This window comes from Hyperoodon ampullatus (genome assembly GCF_949752795.1).
Source record: "Hyperoodon ampullatus genome assembly, chromosome: 9".
In the NCBI taxonomy this organism is placed as follows: domain Eukaryota; kingdom Metazoa; phylum Chordata; class Mammalia; order Artiodactyla; family Ziphiidae; genus Hyperoodon; species Hyperoodon ampullatus.
The window spans coordinates 107490471-107517050 of record NC_136922.1 but is presented as its reverse complement, the minus strand read 5'-3'; the positions used below and the strand labels follow the sequence as shown (position 1 = coordinate 107517050).

The window sequence follows — 26580 nt, the reverse complement described above, 5'->3', positions numbered from 1 at the left end:
CCACAAAATTCACTCTTTTAAGTGTACCATTCACCAATTTTTAATACACTCAAAGTTGTGCAATCATCACCACTGTCTAATTTTGGAACGTTTTCATCACCCATCCCCAATAAAACCCCTGCACCCAGGGTTTTACCCACTCATCCCTCAGTCTCTGTCCTCCCACCCCGACCCCCCACTGCTGGCAATCACTAATCAATTTTCTGTCTATATGGAACTGCCTATTCTGGACATGATGTACAATGGAATCATAATATGTGGCCTTTTTGTGTCTGACTTTTTTCACTTGGCATGATGTTTTCAAGGTTCACCCACGCTGCACCATGTATCAGTGCTTCACTCCTTTTTATGGCTGTTCCACTGTATGCATGTCTCATTTTGTTTATTCACTTATTAACGGATGGACATTTGAGCTCTTTCCACTTTGGGCTATTATGAATAATGCTGCTGTGGACATTCATGTACCAGCTTTTGTGGGGACATAGGTTTTCACTTCTCATGGGTGTATATCTAAGCATGGAATTAACATTTGAGGAACTACTGGACTGTTTTCCAAAACAGCTACATTATTTTACAATTCTACCAGCATAGGAAGACTTCTTTTTTTAAAAGTTTTTAAGTATTAAAAAAAAATGCAAACAAAAGCACCTATTTTAAAGGTCACTTTGTTTCCAAGCAGAAAACTCCAATTTTTATCAACTTGACTCTGTCTTTAAAACTTTCAGGGGTAGGATAGGGAGGGTGGGAGGGAGAGGCAAGAGGGAGGAGATATGGGGATATATGTATATGTATGGCTGATTCACTTTGTTATAAAGCAGAAACTAACACACCATTGTAGAGAAATTATACTCCAATAAAGATGTTAAAAAAATAAAAAAACTTTCAGTGACCTAGCAAAAATATGTATTCTTCATCATCATTGTAACCACTGCAGCTAACAGTGTCTGAGAGCCTACTATGTGCCAGCCCTAAGAGAGACACTTCACATGCATTCATACAATAACCTTACAGGTGAGCATTACTCCTGTTTTAAAGGCACAGAAACCGAGACTTCCATAAAGATTAAGTGATGCCAAAAGATATGAGTCAGAGAGCAAACTCAGGTGTGACACGAAAATCTGTACTCTGTCTTAACACATGACAATGTTTCACATCTTCTATGAATGCCACCTACCAGGCTTGAAAGGCACATACACACTCATGCAATCTTCGGATTAGAGAACATACCATCAGGTCACAAAAGTGTACTTTCTGAGCTTCAAATGGTTACAACAAGGGAATCCTTGAGCTTAAACCTAGTTTGGGAATCTATTCATAACTATGATGACTCTAACAGCACTTAATTAAAAACTCATATAACATCCATTGCATTTTCAAAACACTTATTTTTACTCATTCAGTTGTTTGCTGGGGAAGAGTCTCAGGAACACTCCAGCTCTCTGGCAGGTGCGCTGAGGACAGGCGAGTCCTCACAAGGCCTGGAGGCCAGCTTCAGATTAGCTCATCCCTGTTTTAAAGGGGATTCATCCCTCCCCCACTGCCTGCCAGAAGCAAATGCAATGCTCTCCAAAAAGAAGAGGCCATATTCTAAGCCTGAAGATATCGCTTCAGTTTGGAACATACAATGTCCGGTGTTCAACCAAAATAACCAGGCAAAGACAAGAATTTAAAATCAAGAGGACAAACAATAAAAACGAACCCACAGGAATTCCAAACACTGGAGAGTAAACATTATCTTTAAAAATCTGGGCTTCCCTGGTGGCGCAGTGGTTGAGAGTCCGCCTGCCGATGCAGGGGACGTGCGTTCGTGCCCCGGTCTGGGAAGATCCCACATGCCGCGGAGCGGCTGGGCCCGTAAGCCATGGCCGCTGAGCCTGCGCGTCCGGAGCCTGTGCTCCGCAACGGGAGACGCCACAACAGTGAGAGGCCCACGTACAGCAACAAAAAAAAAAAAAAATCTACAATTACGTGCAAGAAATGAAAAGACGAGAGAACTGGGAAATAAAAGAATCAAAGAAAATTCTAGAACTCAAATAGAAACTGAAATTCAGAACTCAATGGATGTACTTAACAATCAGACATCACTAAAAGAGATAATTTGTAAATCAGAAGTTAGATCAGAAGAAAACAGCCAAACCAAAGCATAGATGTTCAAAAGAATAAATCTACTGAAAAGAGTACAGGAGACACACAGGACATAATGCAAAGGTCAAACATCTCTGTCATGTGAGTCCAAGAGGAGGGGGAGAGGGAGGATGGAGCAGAGGCATGGCTGGGAGAGACGGCTGACGGAGAATTTTCAGAGAAGATAAAACACACCAACCAATACACACTTTCTTGTTTGTTTGCGCAGTGATTTTCAAGTGAGGGCAGTTCCCACCGAGGGAACGTTTGGTAATTCCTGGAGACGTCGTGGTTGTCTCAGCAGGGTAGGGAGTGTTTCGGCCTCTAGAGGAGAGAGGCCAGGGAGGCTGCTACGCATCCTGCAGTGCGCGGGACAGTCCCCACAACAAGGAACTACCTGGCCAGAATGTCAAAAATGCTAAGGTTGAGAAACCCTGCCTGAGCGTTTGTGCGTCTGCTGTTCCCTTGACCAAGAATGCCCTTCTTCCAGCTTTCCACAGCTTTTCTTTTCCATCCTTCAGAAAGCCACTGGGCTCTCACCAGCTCAGGGACGCCTTCCCTCAACCCTAACATCCAAAGCAGACCTTCCTAGTCCCCATCTCCGGATCCTGGGGAACATCTGTGCTCCACGGCCCAGGAGAAACACTGTTTTATTCCCTAGCTATACACCCAGCCAGCAGAAAAGTACCTGGAACATAACAAGCTCTCAATTTATATTTGTTAAAGGAATGGATGAATTATTTTAAAACAAAACAAAAAATGACCTAGAAAAGCAGGCCATAAGACACCACAATTGCTGATTAATCAACAAAGTAAAGCCATTTTAAGAAATTACCTCCGAAAGATAAAATGTAAAATAAAGACTAAAACGCCAAATGTCACTAGCTCCTTTCATTTATTCAGCTTCTTCACAAATAGTTAAGATAACTTGCCTTGACAGGGAGTTTTCTCCTTTTGCTTGACAAAACATGAACACTATACACGAGACTTGTACATCTTCTGGAAGCCATATCATAAGCAAGTAAGTGAACTGAAAGCCTATTTTCTCCCTCTATTCTGGAAACTGCTCTTTTAGTCCATCTTTTCTACATTGGTTCCAGAATAGATGACCTACCATAAAATCCAACAAATCCAGAAATGTTTCTGAAATTTAACATACATATAACATACATATAGCTAATATATAAAACAGGAAAACCAATGATTTATTTAGATGCCATGGAAAAATGTTTATCTACAGGGACTATTACAAAACTGTTTTTACCTCCCTCTTTCTTCTTTCTTCCTGAGTACGATGTAAAAGAGAAGCCTTTTCTTCCTAAACACAAAAAAGAGAGAAAAGATAAAGGTTATAATTTCAAATTCTAAAATACTCTCATACAAAAATTATAGAATGTTGTGACCCAAAGGATTCTAGAGATCATCCAATCAAACCATCTGACTTAGTAAGAAATCTGAGGCGCAAGAGCCTAAATGGTTCCCTCACCCCCACCCCCGGGTCACAGATCTAATTGTAGTATTTCAGTAGTTTTCTAAGAATAAAATCTGATTTCCTTACACACACGTTAGTTCAGGTAAAACTGGGGAGATCTGAGTAAGATCAGTGCATTGTATCAATGTCAGTATCCTGCTTGTGAGCACATACTACAGCTTTGCAAAATACAAACCCCAGGGGAAATTAGGCAATGCAAACAACAGACCTTTCTGTATCATTTCTAACAGCTGCATGTGAGCCTACAATTATCTCAATAAAAATTTCAGTGAAAAAAATCAATCTTTTATTGTTATCAAAAAAATTTTAATTCTTTTCATCATAAGTAAAACTATATTTCGAATAAAATTACTTGATATGTAGAAGGAACTGAAATAACAAACGGGAAAGTTAAACATTTCAAATAAAATAAAAATACTTACAGACGACCCTCCTCCCGCCCCAGAACCACTCCAGTCTATACTGTATGGGTATTTTATTTTTGTAAATTTAATCCAAAATAAAATTAAAGGCCTAAGACATCAACATATAAATAATTAGAGAAATTAATAAACCTAAATTTCTTAACACAAACATACAACTCATCAGAATAGTCAGAAAGCAAGTAATGAAGCCAATTTAAAATAATACTTTGATATGTGAAAGAATACATAACGTGTAGAGCGAAAAGTTTCTAACTGACAAAATTTTCAGCCAAAGAAATAAATCCTCCAGATATTTTCCATTACAGAGAATTTCATTTCTTGAATTCAAATAAAAAGTCTTTATCACAAGTCAAAGGTCAGAAAAATATTTCGTTTTTAACTGATTAATTAAAAGGAGGAGGAGGAATGAAAAAATCTAAAGTAAAAAGTGCTCAGAATTATGGAAAGCTTCTAGATAAAAATACAGCCATATTTCTGGTCATTATCTTTATTTATGAATAGGAGTGGTAAATATATGTCTGTAATTTCTCTTCCTTCTATTCCATTTAATCAGATTTAATATATGTTCATTACTTGGTTATAGTTATAGAGCTAAGATTTCTTAAAATGATACATGCTGTTACAACTACGAGAAAATATACTTAAAGTCTGAAATTAAATCCACGTTTTACTTTTAAAAAAATGGTACATGCCAGCAAAACAGTCACCAAATTGACTTCACACATAAGCTTAGCTGTCACTAATCTAAAAGCCCTCTGGGTTTGAGGGCCTGGCCTGTCTCTTACCACCAGGTCCCTATCATTGGCTTCAATGTCTGCCACATGTAGGGAGTTAATAAATATTTACAAAATGAACGAACAAACGAACATTTCCTTTAAGTACAGAAAAGCAGTCTAAAAGGAGTAACCATAACAGCTGAAAAGCACTTCTGAATACCTGCAACACAGCACTGAGGTTGAAGTATTTTAAAAATCAAAATAGGTACCAATTATCAAAAAGCATAACTGGATTCTAAGTGAATACTTTAAGTCTGAAGCATACGATACGAGATGGCTATGAACGCACCAGAAGCAATGCTGAATGTGTTGAGGATGAATATCCTTACCCTTTGATGACCTATAGATTAAAATCCTTGGACATAGGACACCGTATAAATGGAAGGTCACTTCTCTTACCTGTGCTTGGGGGCTGTAAAGTTTCCTACTTAAAACAGCTCATTTCAAAAATTATAAAATAAGCATAGCAAGGAAATCCAAAGTCCTGGACACACATAAACCCTTATATGTGATTTCAACTGTAGTTTAAAATGATGTGAAGGTCTTTCAAAGAGTACTCATGCTCCCTAAATATTTTACAGAGAGGAGAGAAAGGTCTGCTAGGGAGGTCAACCAACCCCACAGGTCGCGTCAGTCACATGGGACAGGAGACTCTAGGACAGCACCAGCTGCCGCCAACACTGACTCCTCTGTGCCCGAGCACCGTGCCCCAGCACACAGACAACTAACACGGACTGAGGGCTGACCCTCCACGTGCTAAGCAACGTTCTAAACCCGAGGATGTGGTTCATCACGTGTTCCTCAGAATAACCCAGCGCGGTTTAAGCACTATTGCTCTTCCTGTTTACAGATGACAGAAGCGAGGTTCAAGAGCGGGAGAGCCGAGATCCAAACTCAAGACGGGTCCAGAGCCTGAGCTGGTGAGCCGTGTGCTATTTACTTTGAAAACAACATTAAGTATGATCATATTACTTCACATTCTGAGCCATTTTTAAAACTCTTTTGTCATCATAATACACGGGTAATTTGGAAGATATATCGGAAAGGAGGCTGGTGGGGAGGGGAGGCCACAGAAAGAAACTGGGGTCACCCAAATGTGCCACGAGTTCAGAGGCACGGGGAGCAGCAGGGGGTGAGCGACAAAGGGCCCCGAGTGCCCAGGAACGGCGCAGTGAGCAAGCGCAAAGGCCTGGGACACAGAGGTGGCCACGAAAGCCCGTTCAGCCCAGAAAGAAAAGTGTGGCAGAGCGCTCAATCGCCATCTATACATTACGTACACTATCATACGCGGCCCCTGAGCTAGCCACCAAAGTCCACATCAGAACCGGAGCTTCTTCCTATATTCCCCAACTCAGAGACCGTCTCTGTTCAAAAGACATTCAAACGAGGCACAGGAGAGGAATTTATTCTCAACAAATATTGGCTGACTCATGCGTCATGCTAGGCACTGGCTTTTTTTTTTTGTGTGTGTGGTACGCGGGCCTCTCACTGTTGTGGCCTCTCCCGTTGCGGAGCACAGGCTCCAGACGCGCAGGCTCAGCGGCCATGGCTCACGGGCCCAGCCGCTCCGCGGCATGTGGGATCTTCCCGGACCGGGGCACGAACCCGTGTCCCCTGCATCGGCAGGCAGACTCTCAACCACTGCGCCACCAGGGAAGCCCCCGGCACTGGCTATTTTAAAAGTAATAAAAGTGTTTGCTCCCAAGGAGCGCACAGTCTGGTGGGAGCAGAAGAAGCCTATGAATTGAGCACCCACCATGGGCCGGACACGATTCTAGACACTAGCAATAAAGTAGAGTCAGCAGGAGCGGCCCCGCCCCTGGGAGTGCACACCTCAATACAGGTGGGCACCGGGGACGAGGTAGCGCAGAGAAAGACAGACACTCCACCTCCGTGACTCAGAGAACTCTCAGAAGAAAAGGTGAATTCGAAAGAAATCTTGGAAGGCTGTGCTCAGAAGGATGACAAGATGGAAAGCATCCCAGCAGAGAGGGGAGCACGGGAAGCAGCAGAGGCACGAGAGGGGGCGCTGGGCAGGAAGCAGGGCTGGAGGGAGAGGCTGGGCTGACCTCGAGGCCAGCATCCAGAGGGAACGGGAGACCCCCATCTCTGGCTAGGTGAGCCATATGCCAAGACAGCATGGGATGGAAGGGAGAGAACGATGAAGCTAAAGTTCACTGACCTTGAGACATCTCTGGGACCGACAAGTCAGTCAACAGGTAACAAAGAACAGGGAAGAAGTATGGATTGAAAATCCAGAGTTCAAATCACCCATGACTTAAGCTTAAACTCCTTCTGTGGCTTCCCACCCTCTACCTGCATAGAGGGCTGCTACGCCTTTAAAACAAACAAAAACTGCAATATCTAATACTCATTTCCTGAAAGACCACTGGACACTAGACAGAACCATCTCTTCTCAATGCTCAATTATTTACATGAACCAAAGTTATGTAAAACCTACCACGCTGGTCTTATTTTCCTACTTCATGGTAGCCTATCTGAGACCGTAATTTGAGAACGGCCAGTGTGTTCTAAGGGGTCAAGTTCAAACACAGCCTTGGCGCAGGAATATTCCGGTCAAACACCTCCTCCTCTTTTCTCTTGCGCCTCCAGCACGGCGTGCCCCCCAACTACCCTCCAAGTCTCAAACGCCCCACCCCTCCCCAGCCTGGCCTTCCCTCCTGGCACTGACACGCACCTGGCAAGCGCCCACTTGCCTTAGGTGAGACTCAGCTTAAATGTCATCTCTTCCATGAAGAGAAGATGACCTCCACTACTATATTCCTCCACACGATGAACGGGTGCGTTCACATTCACAGACGGGTACCCAGCACACAGGGCTGACTACTCAACATGCAGAAAACGACTGTATCTGCACTAGTCAGAATCCTGGAGGCCACACGGGCACCATCCTCAAAGATGTGGCCACCAAATGCCATGGAAGGTCACTCTTCAGCAGGTTACGCCACACAGGGCCAGTCGGGCTGTGGTTATTCTGAAGAAGAGCAGAAAATAAGAAAACAAAACAAAACCCATCCCTTAAAACAGCAGTAATGAATGATCAAACTATGTCAGGCCCAGCAGTCAGGTCGGAAAAATAAAGGCATAGGCCTGATCCTAACTCGCAATTCTGAGTGCCTACACATGGCTCGGACCAGTAAATAACTATTAACTTCTCAAAGTGAAATCTCACCAGGCTGCTAAAAGAGCAAACCAACAAACCCACCACAGTGCACGACGGGAGTCAGCATCCAGGAGCTCACCCTAGCCGTGTGGACCAGGGCTAGAGAAGCAGTCCATCCCTGGCGCCCACGCCTGCCTCATCAGGACAAGCACTCCAGGGCTTCCCTGGTGGCGCAGTGGTTAAGAATCCGCCTGCCAATGCAGGGGGCACGGGTTCGAGCCCTGGTCTGGGACGATCCCACGTGCCGCGGAGCAACTAAGCCCGTGCACCACAGCTACTGAGCCTGCGCTCTAGAGCCCATGGGCCAAAACTACTGAGCCTGCGTGCCACAACTACTGAAGCCCTCGCGCCTAGAGCCCACGCTCGGCAACGAGAAGCTCACACACACCACAACAGAGAGTAGCCCCCGCTCATGGCAACTAGAGAAAGCCCGTGCGCAGCAATGAAGACCCAACACAGCCATAAATAAACAAACAAACAAATAAATAAAACTGCCGTCTCTCAAACCACTGAAAAAAAAAGTTGCTAAAATAACAGTTAAAAAAAAATTACCATGTTTTTTAATGTTCTCTCACGTACCACCGGAATCATCACACTCCATACTCAGGGACAAACGTTGATCTACACTAATAAGGCTAAAACAGAAGCAGACAGGTCACTGTCAGAGGGTCTCCAGGGAGACATAAATAAAAACAGAGATTCAGCCATTGATAAAGCTGGCATTTCAAATTTGCAGAGAAAAATGTACTATTCAATAAACAGTGTCACAACAACTGAGTAGCCTAAATAAATGACATTGTATCCCTAAGTCTTCATATCAGAATAGATTCCTGATGGACCTGAGATTTATATACATATACAGCACTATAAAAATACGTGAAAATAACATGGGGATTGTTTTTAAAATCTCAGTGTGGAGGAAGACTTGCTTTAAGAAAGAAATATCACACCACACATTAAGTCTATTAACTTATTTAAGAATGATAAACTTCCTGCATGCCTCAACTAGAGAGCCCACGAGCCACAAGTACTGAGCCCACGCGCGCCGCAACCAAGACCCGACGCAGCCAAAAATAAAAGAAATAAATATATTTTTTTAAATGATAAATTTGACCCCATAAAAATTAAAACTTTCTAGACAGAAAAATGCCATACCCAAGGCTTAAAAAGTTGACAAAGTGGGAATAAATATTTGTAACACTGCAAAACCAACTATTTGTAAAAGCTCTCAGTAATAATTTTACAAGATCAACAAACTGGACTTCCCTGGTGATGCAGTGGTTGGGATCCTGCCTTCCAATGCAGGGGATGCGGGTTCGAGCCCTGGCCTGGGAAGATCCCACATGCTGCAGGGCAACAAAGCCCGTGTGCCACAACTACTGAGCCTGCGCTCTACAGCCTGCGAGCCACAACTACTGAGCCCATGTGCCACGACACTGAAGCCCACACGCCTAGAGCCCACGCTCCGCAACAAGAGAAGCCACTGCAATGAGGACCCCATGCACCGCAACGAAGAGTAGCCCCCGCTCACCGCAACTAGAGGGAGCCCGCACACAGCAACAAAGACCCAACACAGCCAAAAATAAGTTAATAAATAAATAAATTTATTTAAAAAATAAATAAATGATCAACAATCAAATAGTAAAATTAGCAAAAGCTATAAACAGTACATAGGGAAATAAACAAAAATATATTTTAAACATAAGAACTTCATCTTTACTCATTTTTAGGAAAAAATGCAATTAAAACACAATGATAGGCTTTTTAACCCATCTAACTGGCAAACTTTAAACCTCAGATAACACACTGAGATGAAGATGGACAGCAGCCACTTTCTTACACTGATGTATCTCCTTAGAGGGCAATTTGGAAATATCTATAAAAATAGCCTTTGACCTAGCACTTCTAGAAATTTAAGCTACAAATATTATTGGCACATACACAAGTAAATGTACCACAGTGCTGTTTAAATTAGCAAAAAAGCTGAAAACAACCTAAATGGCCATTAAAATACATGACAGCTAAATAACAGAACACTCATTACACGGAGTATCGTACATAGCTTCTTTTTTTTTTTAATTTATTTTATTTATTTATTTTTGGCTGCACTGGGTCTTTGTTGCTGCACGCGGGCTTTCTCTAGTTGCAGCGAGCGGGAGCTACTCTGGGTTGCAGTGCACAGGCTTCTTATTGCGGTGCCTTCTCTTGTTGTGGAGCACGGGCTCTAGGCGCACGGGCTTCAGTAGTTGTGGCACGTGGGCTCAGTAGTTGTAGCACACGGGCTTCAGTAGTTGTGGCTCGCGGGCTCTAGAGCGCAGGCTCCGTAGTTGTGGCGCACAGGCTTAGTTGCTCCGCACCATGTGGGATCTTCCTGGACCAGGGCTCGAACCCATGTCCCCTGCGTTGGCAGGCAGGTTCTTAACCACTGCACCACCAGGGAAGCCCATACACAGCTTTTTGAAAAATGCAGCAGATCTATTTGTACTGATCTGGAACTATGCCCAGACGTAGTGCTGGAGGGAGAAGCACAGCAGTCTGTTCAACGTGCTCTAGCGTGTGTTCAAACAAGAGAAGAGTGCACATCTCAGTGATTCCATGTGCAGAAAACAGCTCTGAGAGGACAGGGAAGAACCTGGGAACACAGACCCATTACAAGGATCAGGAACCGGGGGAGTGAGCGGTGGGGTGAAAGGCAGGGAGATGTTCATTTTATTTGAATCTTTATTTTCTACTGCTTGAATTATTATCCAAGTATGTGTACTACTTTCTCACTTTTTTAGAATAAGATACTAATGAAGCTACTCCAGAACGTAAGTTTTTATAAACAGCTCAACAAAGCCAAGAATAAGTTCATTAATTAAGTGGCTGGGAGGAAGAGAACAATAGGGTACCAGTAAAACGCACATTTAGATTTTCATTCTTAACAAATTTTTGGTTTCAATTTATTATAATTGAAAATAGCTTTTACGTTTTAGAGTCTACAGGCCTAGACAAGTTAGGGTTTCCCAGCCCAGTTATATACCAGTTTCATAAAGTACACTGAATCAACTGTTTTGGGAATGACTAAACCTATTGTTCCTATAGCAAACCTGTTGTTTTCAATGCTAATCTCTCACCTCCACAGCTGTGACACTAGCCCTATTCATCAATATGTAAACAACAGTAAATTACAGCAAACTACTCTATTTGATCTTTGAGCCTTAGGCACATTATCTTATCTTCTCTGAAAATTAAATATGGCCAAACTTCACAAATACCATTAACAAAGATGTTTTCTAAAGGGGGGAAAATGCTTTCTTCATGCAAATTAATTTAGTGGGAACAAAATGAAGTTTTAAAAAAGTAAGTCATATATAGTTTAAATTAGATTTCATTAACCATCAGAATCAAAAAAAAATTTATGGTCAAAAATTTGAGTATAGGTCAAACTAAATGTACATAACATGACAATTTCCATAAAACCAAATGCTCAAATTGACTGCTAACCACTTATAAAAATAAATTTAGCCATGTTTATTAATACCTTGATTTTTAAAAAACTGTGAGATTTCCTTTGTTTCCAAAATATTTGGATTATATTTTCCATTAGCAATTTACTCCATTTACCAATGTAAATAGAACAATCAGTTTCACATCTGTTTCAAGTTAGTATATGTTCCCACTCTCATGCACTAACACAATACTAACAGTTTTACACAATTTGAAGAATTTCAAGTAAAATACTTTGAGTTAATTAAAATGTGAAAATTTAGCAAAAGTTTTATTTGTAAATAATGCACAACCTATGATCTGTGGATTTTTCCTTCTTTTACAGACCTATAAGAAAGAACCTTTATGAAAATACAACAGCAACCAACTTCACATACATGCAAATATTTAAAAGTGCATCAAAATACAGTAATAAGTTACTAAAAATCATATTTATAAAACAATGTACAGGGCTTCCCTGGTGGCACAGTGGTGGAGAATCAGCCTGCCAATGCAGGGGACACAGGTTCAAGCCCTGGTCCGGGAAGATCCCACATGCCGTGGAGCAACTAAACCTGTGCGCCGCAACTATGGAGCCTGCGCTCTAGAGTCCATGAGCCACAACTACTGAGCCCACACGCCTAGAGCCCGTGCTCTGCAACAGGAGAAGCCACCGCAATGAGAAGCCTGCACATTGCAACAAAGAGTAGCCCCCGCTCACTGCAACTAGAGAAAGCCCACACGCACAGCAATGAAGACCCAACATGGCCAAAAATAAATAAATAAATAAATAAATAAATTTATTAAAAAAAATAAAACAATGTACAATATGATTCCCAATTCAAACACTATATAGAAAAAAGACTAGAACAAAATTTATGAACATATTAACATGTGTAAAGAGCATAAAATGTGAGAAGAGCTCATTTAAAAATAAAGTACCAAAGGACTTCCTGGTGGCGCAGTGGTTAAGAATCCGCCTGCCAAAGCAGGGGACACGGGCTCGAGCCCTGGTCTGGGAAGATCCCACATGCTGTGGAGCAACTAAGCCCGTGTGCCACAACTACTGAGCCCGCGTGCTGCAACTAGTGAAGCCCATGCGCCTAGGGCCCGTGCTCTGCAACAAGAGAAGCCACGGCAAGGAGAAGCCCACGCACCACCATGAAGAGTAGCCCCTGCTCGACGCAACTAGAGAAAGCCCATGCGCAGCAATGAAGACCCAATGCAGCCAATAAATTAATTTATTTATTTAAAAAAATGAAGTACCAAAATAAAATGTAATAGTTTATATCTCATTACAATAAATTCCAAAAGACCTTCTTTTTTTTTTAAAGACCTTCTTTTCTTACACCAAAACTGTGTATTAATTATGGCACTGTTTTACTAGCAAAGCCCTGGAAACAACCTGCACATATACATCTATCAATAGGAAAGTGGTTCTATGATACAAACCATTCAGTGGAATATTATGCATCCATGAAGAGAAACTACATCTAAAGGTGCTGGTGTGGAATCGTCACTAAGACACAGTGCTGAGGAGAACAGTAGCTCTCACTGTTATTTCAAAAGCTAGGGGCACACGTTTATTTATATTTAATCTAGTTTTGAAAAGATTGAGGAAACTGGTAAGAGTGGGGAAGTTTGGAGTCTCAGTGAGAGGAAGACTTCATTATATGCCCTTTAGGAGAGTCTCAGTTTTTACAACTTTTTCAATTTAAAAAAAAGTAACTTTTTTTTAAAGGCCACTGACTGGAGATTAGAAATGGAAACGTTATTAGACCAAGGAAGATTAGTGATAATCTAACTTTCTCATTATCAAGAATTATGACTTTCCCATTACAAGACGTGAAAATGAGAAGCCCAGAAAAGATGAATAAGTTGCAGACAATTGGTTAGGAAGATAAGCAGTTTTTCAAGCCCCCATTTTACTTTTTACATTTCATCTTTCACAGTAAAGATGTGCTATGAACTGTGCTGCTTGCCAACACACTAGAGTTTACTAATGTGCCTAAAAAAGTTAAAGAGAGCACTAAAGCTACATTATAAGAAAAATTAATTCAAAAAGACATAGGATTGTTAAAGCCATCCTTTCAGTGCCTGCAGGACATGGTCCTCAACTTGCCAAGCAGTTAAAGGAGAGCTTAAGCAAAGCGAGAAACAACACAAGACGTGCAGGCTACACAACATCCAACATCCAGACCAGGGTTCACATACTTCACTAAATGATTTGGAATCTCTGAGCCCTGATTTCTTCCTCTACGGGATGCCAACACCTCCGCCTCACAGAGAAGGAGTCTAGAAGAGGCGAGAGCATACAGCAAGCAGGAGGACAAACCCTGAGGGATGCAGTGTAGGTAACTAACAAATAAGGAGAGAAAACAGAAGCACCCTGGAGAGAAAGTGCCCTCGGAGGCTCCCTGCAACTGCACAGATGCTAAGGCAGCGCTTAACTGCTAAGACCAGGGAATGGAAATTGATATAATTTTTTCTAGAGAACAAAATATATCAAAAGCCTATGTGCACACTGACCAAGCAATTCAGCTTCTTTCTGCAATGTATCCTAAAAAATAATTATAAATCACTGGCTATAAAGATGTTGTTCAGAACAAAATAGAAACAACCTAAATGTCCAAAAGTAAAGGATAAACATGTTTACTTCATCACACACAGCTCATACACAGAACATGCATGGTAATTTAAAAAAGAAAACGAAATTTTAATTTTAGAAAACAGACTGAACAATTGGATCCTCAGCTTTGGAATAACCTAGAGTTTATATAAATGTCTTATGGTCAGTCCACAGGATACAGTCACAGCTACAGCAAATAAAACCTCAAAACCAGTACAAAAGGTCTGAGGTCCTCCAGCAAGCCCTGCCTTTCTGATGAGCTCTGCTCTGCTCAGGCCTCTCAGTCAGTACTACCGTCTGTGCACACCGCCACGCCTGCTGGCTGGCCACGTACTGGTCCCAGCAGCACCTCTCCCTTGCGTGCCCCTCTTTCTCTGTTTCTGTGAACGCTGGCATCCCTCGGAGTTTTGTCCTGAGCCCACATGTCTTCTCAGCAGAACATTTTCCAGAGCATCTCACAACTTCAACTGTTACCTACTGATGGACCAACGACTCCCAGTCTCTACCTGAAGCTCCAGACTAGCACCCCACCTGCCTACTGAGCAACCCCAAGCATCTTACGTTGAACACATCCCTAGGAACTCAGCGTCGTGTCGGATTATGGGGTCACCGTCCACTCCTGTCACCCCAGACTGACACCTGACGTGATGCTTGTCCCCCAGAGCTCATCAGTTCTGGCTCCTCGTTAGCCCTGCACCCCTCCACTCAGTTCCTGCTGCCTGCTTCAGGCCCTCACTACTCCTCCGCACAACCACAGCTGCCTGTCTCTCGCCTGGTGTCCAGCCCCTGCACTGCCCCACAATCGTCTCTCTAAAACCTGCATTTGCTCAGGGTCACTTCACTGCTTCAGAAGCCTTCAGTGGCTCCCAAGGTGCTCCTTTATGACCTGGCCCGACTGCCCGTCTCCCCAGCCTTCTCTTCGCCCACCCCCGCTCCAGCCAGCTGAACAGTCTGTAGGTGACTGCCAGCTCTCCAGGGTCGGACACCTCTGCCCGTGCTGATCTTCTAACTGGTGGCAACAACGGTCAACCTGTAAACAGTGGTAAGAATTGCCGTCCAGCACACGAGAGCCGAGGGCACTGACATGATGCCGCCCGCCCGGGGCCCTGAGAACAGGCCCTGGAAAAGGAGGGAAACAGGCTTCCTCCCTCCGTCTGGCACAAGGCGCCCCAAGCAGCTCTCAGATGCCCAGAAATGTACCTTGATGCTCTCCTAGTTCACCCACTCTCTCCAAGGGCCTGATGCATCTACCTCCTGCCCTCTGGCTGTCAAAGTGACAAGCCAAACACTTTCATTCCGGTATTACTCACTCCCCTGTATATTCCCCCCTTTTCTCCAAGGGTGGTTGGATTAAAAAGATAAATGATCTAAGTGAATTCAAATTGTTGCAAATAAATGGCAGCCTCTCATGATTCTGAGGCTTTTTTGAGGAAGGTGCTTAACTCAAATAAACTGCCTAACATAACATTTCAGGTAAGACCATGCAGGAACGCAAGAGCTTAACAGCTCACAGGAAAGGCCAGCTCACAGTCAGGGAGCCTCGCCTGGGAGACGGGAATTCTAAGCTGTTCCTAGTTTACCAACTTCTTTCCTTGCTACATTTCCAAACTGGTGGAGTTTGATTCCTCTCACCTTGAGTGTGGACTGGATTGACAAATAAAATAGGACAAAAGTGACAACGTGTGACTTTCAGGACTCCCTCGGAACAGGCTTTGCCTCGTTCTCCCTGCTCCCCTGCGTCACTGGCTCTGGGGAAGCCAGCTGCCAGGTCAGGAGGACACTCAAGCAGCCCTAAGGTGATGTCCGAGTGGCAGGAGCTGACACCTCCCGCCAGGACCCATCACTGGCCTGCAGGCACAGGCATGAGCCAGCCCCACAGTGGCTCCCCCAGCACCGGGCAAGGCTTCCGATGCCTGAGCCTCCAGAGACCCTAGGCCAGAACCACCCTGCACGCTGCTCTCGGATGCCTGCCCCACAGAGCGGAGTGAGAGAACAAAAACGTGCTGCTTTAAGCCACTATGATGCACAGAGAACTAGACCTCTGTTCATCGGAAATTAAGACGCTGGTAAAGCAGAGATCATGACTGTTCAGATTAACATAATTTAAATGCAGACCGCGCTACTCTTTTGCAATCTACTTATTTCCACTAACAATGACACAGTTTAATACACATAATGAGTAGACATCAATAAATGATAAATATTAACAAATATAGATCATGACCACTTTAAACAGTTGTATAGTACCCCACCGCACTGTTATACCATTTAACAAATTTCCTGTTGTTAGGCATTTAGATTGTTTTGAATTTTTCAATACTGTAAGTAATGCCACGAACATCATCTTTTCTTTCTCATGCATCTATCCCATGCACCTGTCAAGTTAGTTTCTTAGAATAAATTTCTAAAAGTAGACTTACTGGACTTAGAGGGGCCGTACCTGTTTACGACTCCTGACGCGTGCTGTTAGACCGTCCCCCAGGCAGGCTGCGCCGATTCACGCTGCCACCCGCACCCCCCAGCAGGCGTCCCCAACTTTGACTTGGTCACCACTGAAGGTGATGGACTCCGGAGACACTCAGCCGGAAGGAAGCTCCTGCCCCTGCCTGCATGCTCACAAGCGGCGTAGGCAACAGAGGCGTGAAGAGGCCGTGGCCGGAGAACAAGGACACAGTGGTACAAAATAAGGGTCACGGTCAAAGAATAAAATGCTTAACTTCCAAACTCTTAGGTGCCCGCATTCTTTAAAGTTATAAGAAAAAAGGGAAAGAGACCGAGGAAAACTCTTTACTGCTTCTGCAATAACCTCTTTTGAGGGCTCTTCTACAGTCCTATGAGATGACCTGTTTATTACCTTAGTTAAGAGACCTAGTTGGCAACTAATGGTAACTCAAGAAAATCAGCACACACTGGAGTGTGCAAAGCCAGACAGGCCTAGGGAAGGCAAACCAGGTAGGTGCCTGAGCACAAAATTTAAGGAGGCACTCAATCTCAGGGCCATGAACCCGAGTGCCACCTTAAGCCCTGCACCTATGCATCTCGAGTCAGAGCCTCCTTAAATTTTGTGCCCTACGTGCGTTGCTTGCCTCACCCTAGACCCTGATTAGAAGTCCAAAGAGAATTAGACAAAGTCTCAGCCCTTCCATTTTGCTTGGTTTCCCTAGGAACCAGATCAAGAATTCCTGACCTTATATGCTACAGAGAACTACAGTGCTCTGGTCTCGTATGTGAAGAGAATGGAAAATCATATTCAAGAGAACAGATGTGGAGCTGCTAGATAAAACAGGAAGGTAATAATACCAGTTCTGACAGTAAATCTTAAAATTTGATTTTAGAAATGTTTCTACTTTACTTGATGTCAGACGTGTAAAAAACAGTTTATGTTCCACTTCAACACACACAGAGTAGTATGACAACATGTATATCAACTGCCAGCTTTTCAAAATGAAATAGCATGGACTTTTTTTAGGTTAAAATATTTTAGGTAAGACCTCCAATTACACAATAGAGGGCAGTTATATAAAACTAACCAATCAGAGTGCTTACAATCCTAAGAGTATTCTAGACTTATCGAAAGGGGAAATTAAAATTACAGTAGCTGGTTTCGGTAGGCTCTACAGTGAAACTCATTCTGCGAGGCCAGCAGTACCCTAAAACAAAAACCAGAAAAAGACATCACGAGAAATAAAAGCTACTCTCTCCGGAACACAGATGCAAAAATCCCCAAACAAAATACTACCAAATTCAATGCAACAACATATAAAAAGAATTATACATCATAACCACATGGGATTTATGCTAGGTACGCAGGGCTGGTTCAGCATTCAAAAAACCCTTGGTGTAATCCATCACATCAACAGACTAAGGAAAAGTATATGATCACACAGTAAAAAGCATCTGACAAAATCCAACACCCAGGTAATTCCCTGGCAGTCTAGTGGTTAGGGCTCCGTGCTTCCACTGCAGGGAACATAGGTTCAATCCCTGGTTGGGGAACTAAGATCCCACATGCCACGCCGTGTGGCCAAAAAAGAAAATAAAAATTAAAAGTAAATTAAAAAAACCGGGCTTCCCTGGTGGCGCAGTGGTTGAGAGTCCGCCTGCCGATGCAGGGGACATGGGTTCGTGCCCCAGTCCGGGAGGATCCCACATGCCGCGGAGCGGCTGGGCCCATGAGCCACGGCCGCTGAGCCTGCACGTCAGGAGCCTGTGCTCCACAACGGGAGAGGCCACAACAGTGAGAGGCCCGCGTACCACAAAAACAAAAACAAAAACAAAAACAAAAAACCCAACACCCATTCACGACAAAAATTCTCAACACACTAGAAATAGATAGGAACGTCCTCAACTTGATAAAGAACCACCACAGAATACCTACAGCTAACATCATACTTAATGGTGAGAAACTAGAAACTTTCCCACTAAGATAAGGAACAAAGCAAGGATATCTTCTCTTACCACTCCTTTTTGACATCATTAGCTCTAGCTAATGCAATAAAGCAAGAAAAGGAAACAAAAGCTATACAGATTGGGAAGAAAGAACTAAAACTGGGCCTCCCTGGTGGCGCAGTGGTTGAGAGTCCGCCTGCCGATGCAGGGGATACGGGTTCGTGCCCCGGTCTGGGAGGATCCCATATGCCGCGGAGCGGCTGGGCCCGTGAGCCATGGCTGCTGAGCCTGCGCGTCCGGAGCCTGTGCTCCGCAACGGGAGAGGCCACAACAGTGAGAGGCCCGCATACCACAAAAAAAAAAAAAAAAAAAAAAAAAAAAAAAAAAAGAAAGAACTAAAACTGTCTTTGGTCACAGATGACATGATCATCTCTGCAGAAAATCCCAAAGAATTAACAAAAAACTCCTGGAACTAATAAGTAATTATAGCAATACTGCAGGATACAAGATTAACACATAAAAGTCAATTGCTGTTCCATATTCCATCAATGAACTAGTATTTGAAATTAAAAACTAATAATAATAAATAAATAAATAACATTTCCACTATGGAAACAATATGAAGGTTCCTCAAAAAATTAAAAATAGAACTACCTTATGGTCCAGCAATCCCACTTCTTGGTAGCTATCCAACAGAAATGAAAACAGGTATTGAAAAGATATCTGCACCACTATATTCACTGCAGCATTATTCAAAATAATAAAGATACGAAGACCTAAGTGGTCATCAAACAGACGAACAGATAAAGATGTCGTGCATACACACAACAAAATATTATTCAGCCAAGAAGGAAATTCTACCATGTGTACAAATATGGATGGACCTTAAGCTAAGTGAAATAAGCCACAGAAAGACAAATACTGTAGGTATCACTTATACATGGAATATTAAAAAAAAAAAAAAGTCAAACAAAAAAACAAAAAAAAGTCAAAGTCAAAAAAGAGAATAGAAAAGTAGCTGCCAGGGGCTGGGTGGATAGGGGTGAGGGAAATAGGGAGAAATTGGTATAAAGGTAAATACAAAACAAAATTGCCTTCCTGTAAGCCAATAATGAACATTTGGAACTGGAAATTAAAAACACAGTATTGTTTATATTAGCACCCCCCCAAAAAAGAAATACTTCGGTCTATATAAGGCAAATTACAATAGTCTGATGAATAAAATCAAAGAACTGCACAAATGGAGAGACATTCCATGTTGAATAGGAAGACTCAATATTGTCAAGATCAATTCTTCCTAACGTGTTTGATCTACAGATTCAACACATTCCCAATCAAAATCCCAGTAAGTCTGTACAACACAGAAAACATACCCAATATTTTATAATAACTATGAGTATGACCTTTAAAAACTGTGAATTACTATTGTACACCTGTAACTTATGTAATATTGTACCATCAACTATATTTCAATAAAAACAAATGCAACAAATACACCTAAAATACAGTGGCTTAAAAAAAAAATATATATATATATATATATATAAATAGTTATTTTGTGAATATCAACAAACTGCCTCTAAGGTTGATATGGAAAGGCAAAAGACCCAAAAAAGCCAACACAATGCTGAAGAAAAATGTGAACAAAGTCGGAGGACTGACACTAGCTGACGCTGAGACTTACCATAAAGCTCCAGAAATCAAGACAGTATGGCATTGGCAAAAACAAAGCAAAACAAAAAAATCCAGAACAGACAAATAGATGAACGGACCAGAATAGCAAGCCCAGAAATAGACATACAAAAATACAGCCAACTGATCTTCTGACAAAGGAGCAAAGGCAATTCAATGAAGAAAGGACAGCTTTTCAACAAATATGTTGGAACAATTGGATATCCACATGCCAAAACAGAAAGAAAAAATAAATCTAGACACAGACCTTAACACCTTTCACGAAAATTAACCCAAAATGGATCACAGACCTAAATGTAAAATACAAAACTATAATACTACTAGAAGTTAACACAGGAGAAAAACCAGGTGACATCGTGTTTGGCAATGACTTTTTAGATACGACATAAGAAGCACAATTCATGAAAGAAAAAAACTGATAAAACTGGACTTCATTAGAATTAAAAACTTCTCCTCTGCAAGAGACTGTTAAGAGAATGAAAAGACAAGCTCAAAACTGGGAGAAGACATATGCAAAAGGCCTCTCTGAAAAGAGTTTATATCTGCCAAATATATACAAATACATTGAAAATGTGTATGAGGAACTGCTAAAACTCAACAGTAAGAAAACAAACAACCCAATTAAAAAATGGGATAAAGACCTGGACATCTTAACAAAGATACGCAGATGGTAAATCAGCACATGTGAAAAGATGCTCCACATCACATGTCAACAGGGAAATGCAACTTAAAACAATAAGATACCGCTACACACCTATTAGAATGGCCAAAATTTAAACACTGACAACACCAAATGCTGACGAGGATGCGGAGCAGCAGCAACTCTCATTGCTGGTGGGAACGCAGAACGGTGCAGCCACTTTGGAATACAGTTGGGCAGTTAATTACAAAACTAAACATAATCTTACCATACGATCGATCGCGCTCCTTGATATTTACAAAAAGGAGCTGAAAACTATGTCCACACACAAAACCTGCATGTGCATGTTTATGGCAGCTTTATTCATAATTGCTAAAACTTGGAAGCAACCAAGATTTCCTTCAGCAGGTGAAGGGACAAATAAACTATGGTACATCCAGACAATGGACAGTATTCAGCAACTTAGAGGGGGAAAAAAAAAAAAGAGCCATCAGGCCAGGAAAGACCTGGAACAAACTTAAAAGCATATTCTTAAGTTAAAGAAGCCAGTCTCAAAAGATCAAAACTCACAGACCATACAACACCTGGACTGAACCCTGATATAAACTGACTTAATAATAAGGTATCAATATTGGTCCATCAATTGTAACAAACGTACCACATTATGGCAAGATAGAAATAATAGAGAAAACAATGTGGAAGGAAGATGGAGTGAGAACTCTCTGAACTTTCCCATCAGTTTTTTCTGTTAAGACTAAAACTGCTCTACAAAAATAGTCTGTTAATAAAAAATAAGATAAAAAAACAAGCTAGCAAGCTATGAAAAGGCATGGAGGAAACTTAAATGTATGCTGCTAAGTGAAAGAAGCAAATCTGAAAAGGCTACACACCGTATGATTCCAACTACATGACATTCTAGAAAGGCAAAACTATGGAGACAGTAAAAAGATCAGTGGTGGCCAGAGACTGGGGGCAGCAGTGTGTGAGGGATAAGGGAGAAGATGAATAGGTAAAGCACAGTGGATTTTTAGGGCAACAAATTTTTCTCTATGATGCTGTAATGGCAGATACATGTCATTATACATGTGTCAAAACCCACTTAAAGCACAACACAAAGAATGAATCTTAGGGCCTCCCTGGTGGCGCAGTGGTTGAGAGTCCGCCTGCCGATGCAGGGGATACGGGTTCGTGCCCCGGTCCGGGAGGATCCCATATGCCGCGGAGCGGCTGGGCCCGTGAGCCATGGCCGCTGAGCCTGCGCGTCCGGAGCCTGTGCTCCGCAACGGGAGAGGCCACAACAGTGAGAGGCCCGCATAAAAAAAAAAAAAAAAAAAAAAAAAAAGAATGAATCTTAATGTATTGCTATTGGTTCATCAATGTAACAAATGAACCACATTAAGGCAAGATGCTAATAACAGTGGATTTCTATACTTGTAATCAAATGACCGTTAAGATATTCATTCTTCTATGCACTACCAAGAACAGAAAAAAATACTGCCAATAAACTATGTCATGCCACCATGTATCCTGACTTCAGAAATATTAAAAAGTGGAAATCTATGTGACTTAGACTCAGCATATACCTACCCAATCCAGTATATACCTACTCAATGTATACCCTGCCACCCACCTGGAATACCCTTGGCTTCCCAGCTACCCTAATTCCACGCATCCTTCAAGACTAAACCCCAACCAATTCTATTCTTTCCTGAATCAGCCCAAGGAAAACCCAGAATGTGGTAATCGCTCTATTGTTATTTAATGTTTAACTGTGTAAGTCTTATCTCCCCAACAAGATTACAATGAGGGCATGAACTTTTCCTTACAATGTTTCAGATCCTTCAAAGAACCTTTACAAATAAACATTTTAAATATTCATTTAATTTTGGGGGGGGGGGAAGATGTATTTATTCAAAAAGTGGCAACTATTCAGTTTCCACTAAACTTAAGAAGGAAAAATTTCAAACAATAATTTAAGACATGGGGGAAAGATCATTTTAAGTTTTTGTTTTTTAAATGAGGCAAAGGACTTATACCGCAGCCAAAGAGAATTAAGGAAAATAAGCATATGTGGGTGCGCAACATCATTAGTTGTTAGGAAACAAAATTAAAACTACAATGAAACTACATACCCACCGGAACTGCCAAATTAAAATGACTGACAACGCTAAGTGTTGGCAAGGAAGTGGAGCCACTGAAACGCTCAGAACGAGGCAGAGTGCACTGCAGCTAAACCCACGTGGAACGTGTGAGCAGCACGTGAGGGCATGTGTCCACCCAGAGACACACACAACAAATACAGATCAACTGTGCTATTGTGTTCAGACAATGCAACCAGAATAAGACGATGGATCCCACCTCTCAGACCAAATGCTGAGCCACAGAGGCCAGTCCAAAAAGAGGGGCCTCCACGCACAAGAAGTTCAACAGGCAGAACTGATCTGTGGTAATAAAGGTCGGAATAGTAGTTACCCTTGGGTAGGGGGGCTTAGAATGGAAGGGTGCAGATGGGGCCTCTGGAATGCTGGGCATGTTATTTGATGGGAATGGTGGGCCCACGGGTGTGTTCATGTGTGAAAAGCCTGCCAGCCGAACCTACAGTTAATTCCCTGCCCAGATTCCGGTACCAGGCCAATGCACCCACCCTCCAGCCACTGCAGAGTGACTGCGGTGGGCTCCTTACTGCCACCCTCTCTGGAGAATTACACTCCCACCCACCCCAGGGGCAGCCTGCAGACAACGACTAAATGATACGGGGATACAAAATGCCAGCCCCCTCCCCTCAAGAAGGGACAACTCTGTGATGCCAGCCACGCTCCAGAGCTGTCGGTGGGATCCGGCTAAAGATAAACTCCAACCGAGAAAACCCCTTGTCCCCTGCCCTCTCCTCTTCCCGCCTCAATTTCACCTGCACAAGGATTTCCTCCTCAGGCTTCTAGGGGCCATGGCCTAAGACACAGACACTTAATAATGTCTGTGACCCTGACTGTATGTTAAGTCTAAACCTCAATGAAAAGGGGGGTAAAAAGGGGAAAAAAATTGTTTCGCACAGCTGAAAAGCAAGACGTGTAATCTCCCCTTGAGATTCTGACCAACAGATAACTATTTTCCCTAAAGAAGAGATGTGTTACTTGGTGAGAAAACAGGATCAAAACCCTAGCAGGACCTGCCAGGGCACTCCTGTCTGTAACAGAAGTCACAAGGTCCTACATAAGTGAGGTGACATGGATTCTAAGGTGGGGACCTGTCCCCAGCTTGCTATGTCGCTGTGCAATCACTCAACAGCTCTTTATCCCACCTGTAAACTAGATCTGGCCCAGAGGTTCTCCAAGGCCCCTTCCAATGGCATAAGTCCCTTGATCTCATTTGGAATTTTCATGAATACCCAAGCCACTGAATGTGACCCACGCCAGCCCTGCACAACACCTACACAGCACCTAGTCTGGCACCTAGTTCTGCAGCCTCTAACCAATCACCATCATGCAAAACCCAAAGCTTGTAAATTATCAGCACACTTCCTTCCCAAATCCCTGCTGGGTTCCCCTCCTCTACCCTCAGAAACCATCATGCACATACCCCCATAGTACAATTTAAAGCGGATATTCTTACATGGACTTGAGCATCCGCTCAGCCATGTGCCAACCCCGTCGTTAAGTGTAACACACAGAATACACTATACAGAAGAAAGAATAGACGAACCACTGAAAGAACACTTTAGAAAATTATTTAGTAAACAACCCGCTAATTATACTCACTTGAACTTTTCCAACACTCTAAGCAAGGGCGACCACACTTTATTTTTAGTCTGATAAAACTAAAACAGGCAGGGAAGGGATCCAGTGGACAAGTGGTAAAAAGCAAGCAAATGACGCAACACTGACGCTGAACTACTTGTCAGCAATTGCACCGAATCAGTATATGCCAGTCATCAGAGAGGATAGCACAGTAACTAGTTTGTACGCCCTTATTCTAAACTGTTATCCTAAGAATAATCATACGACCAGTTGTAACAGAAAAAAAGTGCTAGAGTCTCTCCAGAAATGTTTCCAAAAGGCTGGTAAAGGACGAGTTTCATGGCCTTGGATTCAAACACGTGGCCTATGATGAGGAGTTCCGCCTCAACTTCAGAGACTGTTGTCATGAACAAATACATTCTACTTACTTTCTACAACAGACAAGAACCCCACGTAGTACTCTAAAAGCAATCACCATCAGTCAAGTGTGATAAAGTACCTAAAGTTCATTTCTGAAAGAAACACTCTGCCCTTTGCCCCGAGTTTTTCACTACCTAAGTATAAAAGGCCGTCCACCCTCAGCATCCTTGCAGCTTCTGGGCGATTCCGGTCCACAAAGCCCTTTTTCCCATCAGCTTTCCTTCCAGACCCGCTTTGAGCCGTCGGAGCAGGTGATCCCGCAGCCCGCCCCCCGCGCGTCCCTCCGCCGGGATGGACCCCTCGCAGACCCGAGCCAGCCCCCAGCCCGCCGTCCCGCCGGAGTTCGCGGCCGGCCCCGCCCAGCCCCGCGGCACTGCCGCACGCAGGCCGCTCTTACCTTCCGGCTCGCGCCTCCCAGGGACACCTTGGGCCTGGTTTTGAAATCCCCTTCAAAACTAAACATCTTTACAGCCTATCCCATCTGCGAGGGCCCGACACTGAGAGCGCGGGCGGGCCCCGGGGGAGGGTCCCCGGCGGGGACAGCGACCGGGGGAGGGTCCCGGCGTGAGGGGAGCGGTGAGGACGAGGCCGCGCCAGGAAGTGACCCCGAGCCCGCGCCCGCCGGCGCTCTGCCCGCCCGGACTGCCCTGGGGGGGAGGGGCGGCGACACTGGGGGCAGCCCTCGGCCACCTCCCCCCTCATCCACGCCTCCCCGCCGCTCCGGCCGAGCCCGAGCGCCGGCAGGGCCGCAGACCCCGCACTTGCACCCGGAGGAGCTGCCGGGAGGAAAAATGGCCGCCGCCGCCGCTGCCGTGCGCCGTCCCGCCGGCGTGCGCGCGCCCGACACCGACGCCGCGGCGCTGCTCCCGACGCCGCGGCGCTGCTCCCGGCGCCTCGCCCGCGTGCGCGCACCCGCATCGACGGCGCGTCGGAGCGTGGGAAGAAGCGGCGGTGCCAGGCTCTGCGGCGGGAGGGATGAGGGGCGGGGCCGGGGCGCGTAGGTGGGGCGCAGGTGCCAGGAGAGGGGGGGCAGCAGGTGCCGCGGGGGCGCTGGTGCCCGGGGCGGGGGCGCGTGGGGGGCAGGCGGGGGCGCGCGTCCCGAGCGGTGCGGATGAATCGTGTCTCCACAGTGCGCCGACGGCGCCTGCGCCCCGGAGTAGGACTAGGATGTTGTTTGTGCACTTTTCTGGGAAGCGGGCTCCACGCTTTCAATGATACCAAACTTGACTGATCTGAGGGGAAAAAATAACAGCTTTATTACTTAATGCCCGTAGAGAGTGCATCATTTAACGTTGTGACCCAGTTATGTGTGAACTTCATGCTCACATATTTCAATATATACGCGTATATATCATACATAGATACAAATGTATATCACATACATGCACGTGTATAAAAGTATACCATGTATGCATACATACAGTTAACATAACTGTCACATGCACATCAATATATACACAAATAGGGCTTCCCTGGTGGCGCAGTGGTTGAGAGTCCGCCTGCCGATTCAGGGGACACGGGTTCGTGCCCCGGTCCGGGAAGATCCCACATGCCGCGGAGCGGCTAGGCCCGTGAGCCATGGCCGCTGAGCCTGCGCGTCCGGAGCC

At 44.0% G+C, this 26580-nt stretch overlaps 1 protein-coding gene across 1 annotated transcript in view; it reads right to left on the bottom strand.

Annotated features, from left to right (window-relative positions):
- Positions 1–25838, bottom strand: part of UBE3C (ubiquitin protein ligase E3C) — a gene marked incomplete at its 3' end in the record, with an annotated part of 112929 nt that extends 87091 nt beyond the window's left edge. Inside the window, exons 1-2 of the mRNA XM_079710952.1 lie at positions 25371–25838; positions 3389–3442 (exon numbers count right to left, since the gene is read on the bottom strand). Coding sequence (XP_079567078.1) covers positions 3389–3442; positions 25371–25436 — 120 coding nt within the window. The 5' untranslated portion in view covers positions 25437–25838. The remainder of the gene's footprint in view (positions 1–3388; positions 3443–25370) is intronic.
- Positions 25839–26580: the final 742 nt, after the last annotated feature.